This window comes from Lygodium microphyllum, chromosome 3, assembly GCF_053477565.2.
Source record: "Lygodium microphyllum isolate KBCC chromosome 3, Lygodium_microphyllum_v1.1.10, whole genome shotgun sequence".
Lineage (NCBI taxonomy): Eukaryota > Viridiplantae > Streptophyta > Polypodiopsida > Schizaeales > Lygodiaceae > Lygodium > Lygodium microphyllum.
In genome coordinates, this window is record NC_141137.1 from 126881201 (window position 1) to 126890871 (window position 9671).

Here is a 9671-nt window from a genome sequence, read left to right on the forward strand (position 1 = left end):
TGCAACAACTCACATGGGACACATAGGGACTCAATCTACTATAGCTACATGTAAGCAATATTTTAATTGGCTAATCATGAAGTATGAAATTACTAAATTTGTGCCTAAGTACATTGTTTGTCAACACATTAAACATTGCCATGGTAAATCCTATGGAGTACTTATACCTTTTCTTGTACATTGTGAACCATAGGAGCCAATCTATATGGTTTTATTATTAGTCTTTTTACAATGTCCACACAATATGATATGATATCACTATAGTGTATAGATTCTATAAACAAGCTTACTTTGTTTCCTATAAAAAGACCTTGATCTCACCAAAAGTTGCTAAAGTACTCAACAAGCTTACTTTGTTTCCTATAAAAAGGCCTTGATCACACCACAAGCTGCTAAACTCCTCAACAATACCATCTTCCCTTATTACAAATTTCCAAAAGTAACACTTTCTTATTGTGAAGGTAGATTTTCTAACCATTTCTTAGTAACATTGTTTAAACATTTAGGTCATAAGATGGACTTTATCTCAACTTTGTACCCTGAAATCAATTGTTATGCCGAAGCATCCAATAGTATTATCCTTGACCTTCTTAGATCTTACACAATTGACTAACCAAACAATGGAAACCAACATTTACCTATCATACAATTCGCTTACAATAAATGAGCAACAAGCCTCACTCACATCTATCACTAACTAGCCTCCAAGATTATGATTGTACTATAAAAGTTTCCAATACAACATAGCTATTCTTCACTGCCACTTTGTGTAGTCAATGGTCCTCCATTCAATCTTTCTAGCAATTCACTATGGAAGCTTTGTAAGAGCACAAGGATGGACAAAGCCATCAATCATTACTTGTATCTTCAATCTGGAATGACCCTAGATGTGTGTTGTCATATTTTCTCTCTTTTCCTTTTATTCACTATTATATTTCATTGTGCTATCTTTTATTTCACCAATATGACATGGAACTCTAAAAACATTTCCATTTTCTATGTTCATATGTAGTTCTCTATTTTGCCCAAGTACAATATATCCAAAATTAAGTAGAAACATAAATAGGGTAGAGTAGCATGCAAATCAAGAGGGGCACTAATAAGCATGGGAAATGGAATGTCTAAAATGTCAAGTGTCCAAAGCAGTCACTTCATGTCATAAAGGTATCCCATAGTGTAAGTCAACAATATAACTATCAACTAATATGTGCTTTCTAAAACATAGCATAGTAAATAGCCTCTCTACAACCAAATGACACGATAGCTCATAGCTCCTTTGTGCTTTACAAGCAAAAGTACGTTGCCTATCCTAATATATTTGTGGCTTTATGCTAATACTTGCTTTGCTTTAGCCTACACCGTATAATAAGCCCTAAGAACCTTATCTACTATGACGCACCACCCTTACACTTGCACATTCCATCAAAGCGAAATCAAGAGTACTTAGTATTGCCATTGTTTCATGTGTTAACAATATTGGATTGCTGCCAATACATAGCAAGGATTTTCTAGCCAAAAGTTTTCAATGCTCCTCCAAGGTAGATTACTTTCAGCTAAAGTCCCCAACATCTTATGTTATTATATTACAATGGAGGCTACGAACATAGAAAATCAATTTACTTATAGGCTCTTTTTAATTTTCTTTTTATCAATTTTTCTCCAAGGCTTGCTTGATTGAGTTCTATATATCAATTTTTCTCCAAGGCTTGCTTGATTGAGTTCTGTATGAATTGGCTTCAAAGCTATTGTTCACCCATACATTTTGTAATCAATTCCCTCTATTTAACACATTTTGCATCATACATTTTGTAATCAATTCCCTCTATTTAACACATTTTGCATCACTATTGAATCTTGTGGCGCATGGGTGGACACCAGAATTTCCTCTACAAACACTTTCAGCATCACTATTGAAGCTTTTGGAAGCACATGGGTGAACACCATCACTCGTATCTTCAATTTGCAATGCCAAAAACTATCCTATTCTCTCTTCTACTTGTATTGTGTATTATCTTCCTTCGTGCCATGCTGCCTTGGTATTTCACTAGGGGGATGGTACTTCACATTGCTAAACAACCACTCCAACACACCTGATACATGTCTCCCCCCTCCGCTTAGTTCCTTAATGGCTTCTATGCTCTTTATATCTATGGGATCCAGGAGCAACCGGTAAGTCCACCTTTGTGCAAGTCTTGGAACATGTATTAGGGGATGGTACATGTTCCTTGGATTTACTTAGATTGACTAATCGCTTTGAAATGAAGATAATCACCCACACGTCATGTCTTATACTTGTACTCTATATTATGTTGTTCCCTTGTACCATGTTTCCTTTCACCCACATGTCATGCTTTATACTTCTATTCTATAGTATCTTCTATTGTACGATGTTTCTTTCGCCCATTCATCATGCAACTCAAAAGATATATACCGCCCATATGTGTTAGTTCGTTATTTTATCCAAGTACAATTCACCCATTGTGCCAAAAAGCAAGTAAGAGTCACTGCTATGATAAAGAGTAGCTACAAAACCTATACTCGTAAGAATCAACTTGAATTTCTGCATTTTTTGTTGTGACATGAGACGGTATAGCTACTATGTCCTCTACAAGCAAAATTAGTTTACACATAGTTTGCACATCAAAATCAAAGTTTTGGTTAGCCAGTTTATGATTTGCTGTAATAAGCCCTTCAAACTTGGCTTGCAGGATGCGTCACCCTTCCCTCTTGTGGACTTTATCAGAGCAAAACCAAGGTACTAAGGTCGCATCATTCCGTATGTTTAGCGATGAGTACCCGCTGGATATCAGGGTAGATGATAATTATAACCAAGTAACTTGCATCTCGCTTTAAAATGGCAGTGAAATAAACAGTCATCATCAAACTTTGGCATAAACCTAGCCAGTATTCAATTTACTAGGAGTGGAGTATTCTCTCAAATCACAGTAAGATAGATTCACAGCAAGGACGAAGCCTTACCAAACATTTGAAACTTCTGCAAGGCAGCCAACAAGGCCAATTGCGTGTTTAGTCAGGAGTTGTATCCAACCCACCATTCACTTATTTTTCGTCCATCCAGATAAATGGTTGCCCATCTTTGCCATCAACAGCCAGGTATACACCCATCCAGACAAGAACTATCCATCATCCGCACAAACCTTTTTCAATAACTTAACCTTTTTAGCTACAGCATACTCTTACCCCAACTTAGAATGAGTAAACGCACAGAAACTGACAGAAAGGTACAGAACTGTGTCAAATAGTATGAGGAGTGAGATACTATTTCCTTAAATCAAAAGAATGCAGTTTTCTCCCAATGTGCATTTTTAAAACAAGTCTTCTTTTCTTATAACCTACACCACTATATTAATTCCACTCATTTTCAACTTCAGAATCAAAGCTTCAAAAGCACTACCCCAAAGTACATGAATTCAATCAAGGTGCCATTCCTTGAACAAAAAATCCATTCAAAATTCACCCCTCCAAACCAAAACTCCATTCAAAATTGACCCTTCCAATGTCGGTCAGTCCAGGAGGACAGATATGTCATTTCCTGAAGATCTTATTTTTTTCAAACCTCTAATTGTCCCTTCCAGTGTCAGTCCGGGAGTCAGAAGCCATTTCCTGAAAATCTAGGTTTATTAAGTCTCTGCATTATTTTGCCTTGGAACATGCAACTCCTTCACTAAGAATGTTTGCTGTTTTGCAAGACAGCAAACCAATCTTAGCAGTAGTACATCACATCCTGAACATTTTTCAGTATCTGTGGGAGAGAGCGGACAGGAGGAGCTACTGCCCGGGAACTCCTACCACTGCTAGCAACTGAGTCACTTTGTCCTCTCTGTGATGTAGTATCTGAGCCCCCTTGCCCCTCCAAGTAGAGACGTGCCCGATATGCTGCAAGATGTGCATAATATGCAGGTGGAACCACAGATACAGATCGGGTACACCTAGCATAAGTGTAGCATAAGTTGTTAATTAGACTCTGAAGTTCATCAGAAGAAAAGTTGATTTCATCCCAAAGAACATGATAATGAGTAGGCTTGCTTGTGCCCTGTATTCCCGCATGACTGCAGAGGTAGAAGTCAAACTCTCTGGGGTGCGTTATAGTGTGGTCAACCACTGTACCAGGCACAACATTTAAGCTCTTATCCTTGAAGTTATCAGCAGGGAACAACCTTGTGTGATGCCTTTTCTGGACAACCACCCAGGTAATTAACGGCTTGTAATCCAATCCCCCAACTTCACTCAAGGCTTGCTTCATTGCCACCACTTCTCGTTGTAAGACTTTATCAAATTGACCTTCACTTACACCATCCCTGAACATAATAACTCGTTCAGGCCTGCACCTAGTTTTTTCACAGAATTCTCGCCATAGGTCCTGCACCATCTTTTTCAAATTTACAATTATCTCTTCTCTGTGAGCCTGGGCATCAACCCTTGCAGCAAATTTGGTGACAGAAGGCCAGTCCGTATTTGCAACAACAGCAGATATAGAAGGGCTCGAGTCATCCCCAGGATTAGGATGTGTCACATCAGCACCAAAGATAATTGCTGGGCGATTGAATGCACGATGGCACAAGTGAGGAAGATCAACAGCCAAGCTGGTGTTTCTGCCACCAATCTTTGCATTCACTTTGAATGCAACATTTGCTAGATATTGTGAGTTATTGAGCTTCTTGAATAAGTTACCTGACAGGCAACATTGTGTCACAATACCTATCTGAGTCTCACATATTCTTTTGAGATCCCCATAAGCTGAATGTTTCTCATGCATGACACATATAAGCAGCTGCAACCTCCTTGCCTGATTACTGTTACGTATAGCTTGACATGCCCCATCCCAAACAGCACGCAAGGCCCTCTCCAATCTTTGACCCTCAAGATCCTCCTTTCTAAACATGTAAGGTTCCACCACCGGTTCTGGTGACATACTTATGCCTAGCTCTCCACACCTCTTACTCAAAGCATAGCCAAAATCATAGGCCAGATTCACGTGCATCCTAGAGTCAAAGTTTATAATGGCCCACAAATCCAATTGACCTCCTTCTACTACACAAGAGCTTTGCATGTTCCAACTCCCATATTTAGGGTCTACCACCCTAACATGACTCTGCTCACCATACATTAGCTTTGGAGGGGATAAGAGGCGAGCTCGAATTGTAGTAGGCTCGCGAGACACCCTCATCCCGAAACTTGTAACAAAATTTCCACTGAAAAAGCCACAAGAAAAAGAAATCAAAACCACCCTAAGAAAGCACAGCATCACAGCCAAACAAGATAAAATTGAAGTGTTAACTATTCAGGCAAATATTCTTCCACTGCAACATATAACTTGTTGGTAAGAGTCCAACTAGATCAAAAAAGCACCAATAGCAAAAGCACATGCTCCAATTAGCAATTCTACAGGTATTAACATTATGACTATCATGAAAGCAAATCTTAAAACCAGATCCAGCAAATCTTGGAAGCAAAAGACAATGAATAACAGAACTTCCAACATAATAAAACAGAGGAAAGGAGTAAACTAGTAAAACGGTCTGAGCAGAGTCCTCTCCAACATGTACACAACATTTACCTTGACTGGATCAACATAATCACATAATCACCAAGATACAACCATTAAATATAAGCTCACTCTGATTCTGTGTTTTTGACTGAACTTCACATTATTATACAGCCAGAGCCGAGAGAAACTAGATTCAGCACATCTAACACACAAAAGACACTAAAAAAGAAAGATTCAACTACAGGAAATCATAGAGAAACTAGGGCGAACTGGAAAAAGAAATCAAACAACCTGCACAACAAAATTATGATCTCCTGCAAATGAACATGACATGTAGCCAGATTAAAATACCCTAAACCTGCCACATCCAAAAAAAACTACAAGCAGCAGAACACAGTCAAGCAAGCAAGAAAGATTCACAGGTATTGCAGCTGCAGCATCCATTATTCTAAAGGAAACACCACAGAAACAACAACAACAAGCATCCTCACATAATCAAGCAAGCCACTAAAAAATCCACAAGCACACAGTTGTCCCACAACGTTGGGTTACCATTGCAAATACTGATATGCCTGGGCTGTGCTTTTGCATGGTTTAAGAAATGTTGCTATATGCCTGTGGTTTTCTTCCAACTTGCTTGAATATGTAATGATGCCCTATTATCCTGTGCTTGACTGATGTGGGAGATCATGGGGTCAAAAGTTAAAACAAAATCCCAGAAGAAAAAGGATAACAGGTTTCAATGTAAAGTCTTCCTTCACAAGCAAAACATGTAACTACACCAGTTCAGAAATAGCAAACCCTACGACACTTGGAAACCAGATTGTAAACTAGATTCTGCTGTCCAAACAAAGCATTGGATAGTTGACTAAGAGCCCCTACCTGCCAGGCCCGTCATCCCTTGCCAAGATCTGTTTTAATGCTCGCTCCCTGTCAGCTGGCTTGGCACATGCTAAGTTTAGTACACCTTTAGTCTGATTCTCATTGAGCTTGCCATTGTACTTCTGACCATCACAAATCTTGCAAACTTCCATGGGCAGATAGCTGGTTTTGCCACCTTGAACCTGGACGCAGGGTAGCTCAACATATCTAATATCATAATTATACGTTTTTCTGAAATAATCAACAATGCTAATCTCTCCGCCTCCATTCAATTGAAATTTTAAATCCTTGGTTGCAGCTGGTGACAATCCAGATATTTTATACTTTCGAGAAGTCTGCCTATGAACCACTTCAATTTTCAGTTTGGCAAGTGCTTTCCTCACTAAAACACGATTGGCATCACTTAAGCCGCAATGTGGATTGAACTGTCTTAGTTTCTTACTGAGAAACTCTATCACAGGTACACTCTCATAGAAAGCAGTGGCTGATATGTCAACATTGAGAGCAAGCCCCTGTTCTGTAGCCCTCAGGCTTTGATAGAAGCCGTTCCAAGCAACCAATCCACCTTCAAGGCCTGCACTGCCCAAAGTCTTGCTGTAAAAAGACCTGCTCACTGGAGTGTAATGCCGCGTTGGAAACTCTCTAAATGCAACATCTAAAGCCTGGAGAATCTCTTGAGGAGTTGCTGCTGCACGACCCTTTAAAAAATCTTCCAAGTTCTGTATGTTGAATGTAGCCACATGTCTGACTGCAACAGTGAATTTCTTTTCAACCCTCTCATCCGGTAACACTATACTGAACTCACGGTTTTCAAATGGCAGGGACCCTACTGAATACAGGCTTTTGCTGCCATCATAGGCTGGCAACTTCTCACCAAACTCAGCCTTGTATGCAGAGACTAGGTGGCGTTGAAGCCTCCTTGCTATTGCTTTTGATGTGATCTTAGGAGAGAATTCCACATCATATTGGCATATTGTAGACACACCTCGAACCTCCACACAGAAATGATTGGCTCTAACAGTGACCAATGTTCCTAATGAACCTTTCGCAGGCCTTTTACTTGCTACTAATGTTGCTTTAGATGTAGCAGACCAGGACTCTTCACGGTCTCTAGCTGCAGGTTCACTGCTCAACTCAGCCGCTAGCAGTCCATGTGCTCCATCAAGGGGTGCTGGCAGATCTGTGTCCTCCAGTGACAAGCCGGGCAGCAACTCAGTGATGGGCGGGGCAGGTGAAGCCCAAGACCCTGCAATCAGGGGGGGGAGTATCCAGATTTAGCAAACCTCAAAACCAAACATCAATAACTATAGAGCAGGATACAACGAGCCCAAACAGGTTAGAAAACTTCCTAGAACATGTGCAAGCAAAAAGAAAGACGTGCCAACTTCCAGAATCCAAGAACATGTGCAAGCGTAAACAGGTTAGAATGCTACCAAGAACATTTGCAAACAGAAAGGTCCACAGAACACGAATCGGGCAAGGCAAGGCCCGACCATCCACTAGGTACAAATAAGGCCCTTGCTCATGGATACTCAACATCTACGACTATCACATGCAGCATCCATGGGAAAGTGATAATCCAATCAGTATCAATTTTTTGCCTCCACTGCACACAGACGTGTCTTGGGCGGGAAGCAATGCAGGTATGACCGATCAGAGGAACACACAGAACATGCGAGGGATGTGAAGGGAAAGCAAATGAAGGCAATATCTTCGGAAGGACCGATCATAGGAACAGACAGAACATACAAGGGATGTGAAGAGAAGGCAAAGAAAGACAATACCTTCGAAACCACGCCTGCTGCGATCGCTGTGGCCGCTGCCACTGCTGCTAGCTTCAGCATCATGCCTCTCTCTGCGTCTTCCACCGCCAGTACGGCCTCGTCCACCTCCCCAGCCACTGCCGCCGGAGCCCCCTTCAGCATAGAATCCACTTCTCCCTCCTCGACCTCCGCCATAGGGACCTCCCCCACTGCGGCCACCATAACTGCCGCTGCCACTACCACCTCCACGTCCTGCGCTCCCTTGTTCGGCACCGAATGCATGCATCCGTTGATCCCCTCCTCGTCCTCCACTCCCTTGTTCCGCACCATAGAAGGACTGCCTTTGTTCCACTCTCCAGTCCTGAGAGCCTGTTGCTTCTCCGGCCCTCCCACCTTGCCATCCGCCCCGAGGGCTGCCTTGGGGAGGGCCTCCACCCCGATAAGTCTGTCCCGCTCCTCCTCCTCCTCCTCCTCTATAGCCACCTCTTCCTCCATAGCCGCCGCCGCCGCCAGCGCCTCCATCGCCGCCGCCACCTCGACCTCTGCCGCCTCGCCCGCCCTGAGGCTCATCGTAATAGCCCTGGTGACCTTGGTCCCTGCGGGGAGGCATAGCTGGTGCTGTGCGCAAAGAAGGGTGAGGATCGCAAAAGCAGCACAAGCGAGTGCCAACAGGAAGGGGAGGGGAGAGAGGGATCGAGGCGGGGTACCTACGCTTGTAGCAACGCGGCAATGAGAATGCGTAAAGAAGGCAAGAAGATCCCTCACACTCGCTCTCCCTTTCACCACGCGCACACGCGCTCTCTCTCTGTCCCCCCTACCCCCCCGTGTTTCATTAGATTAATGAGTGTCGTACTAAGAAGCAGGGTGGTGGACGCTGTTTCTTGGACGTGAGCTCGAATGATGGCTCGTCCGCCCCGCCTCTCTCTGTCTTGCTCTGTGTTCTTGCCAAGTTGCCACGTTAAAACTCTCCTCTTACTGGTGCAACGCCCTTACCTTTGTTTCATCCACTCTAAAATTAATAGAAATTGGTTGGGTTAGAAAATGGTTGGATTTACCATTGCCAAAATGTAGAGACATGTCGGCCAACTGGGCAAAACAATTGTGGACATTCGCAACGATGAACTATCCATTGCCAAAATGTAGAGACGCGTCGGCCAACTGGGCAAAACAATTGTGGACATTCGCAACGATGAACTATCCATTGCCAAAATGTAGAGACACATCTTCCAACTGGGCAAAACAATTGTGGACATTCGTAACAATGAACTATATATCACCTCCCATAAGAAGGGGAAACAAATCCTTGTGAAATGGCACAGGCAAGGCCCTTCCAAAATCGAGCTTTGCAAAATGGATCATGCAAGGGCCTTCCAGAAGAACACCCTTGCAATAGATGATGGGCAGACTTGAACCCCTCCTCCAACAATGTACATGCTCCACATAACCCCTTTGCCCCACATGTGTTCTATGAATCAAAAGCCCTTGTTTTATATTGGCCCTTGCTAGCACCATCAAAA

The 9671-nt window shown here is 42.5% G+C and overlaps 1 protein-coding gene across 1 annotated transcript; it reads right to left on the reverse strand.

The window, feature by feature from the left end:
- Positions 1–2624: 2624 nt before the first annotated feature.
- Positions 2625–9069, reverse strand: LOC148038871 (protein argonaute 1C-like). Its single transcript, XM_087674757.1, has 3 exons — positions 8176–9069; positions 6392–7637; positions 2625–5213 (listed from the first exon to the last, which is right to left on the reverse strand). Exons 1-3 carry the CDS (start codon positions 8762–8764, stop codon positions 3725–3727), a joined length of 3324 nt encoding a protein of 1107 aa, XP_087530883.1. The 5' UTR covers positions 8765–9069; the 3' UTR covers positions 2625–3724.
- Between the last annotated feature and the right edge of the window lie 602 nt (positions 9070–9671).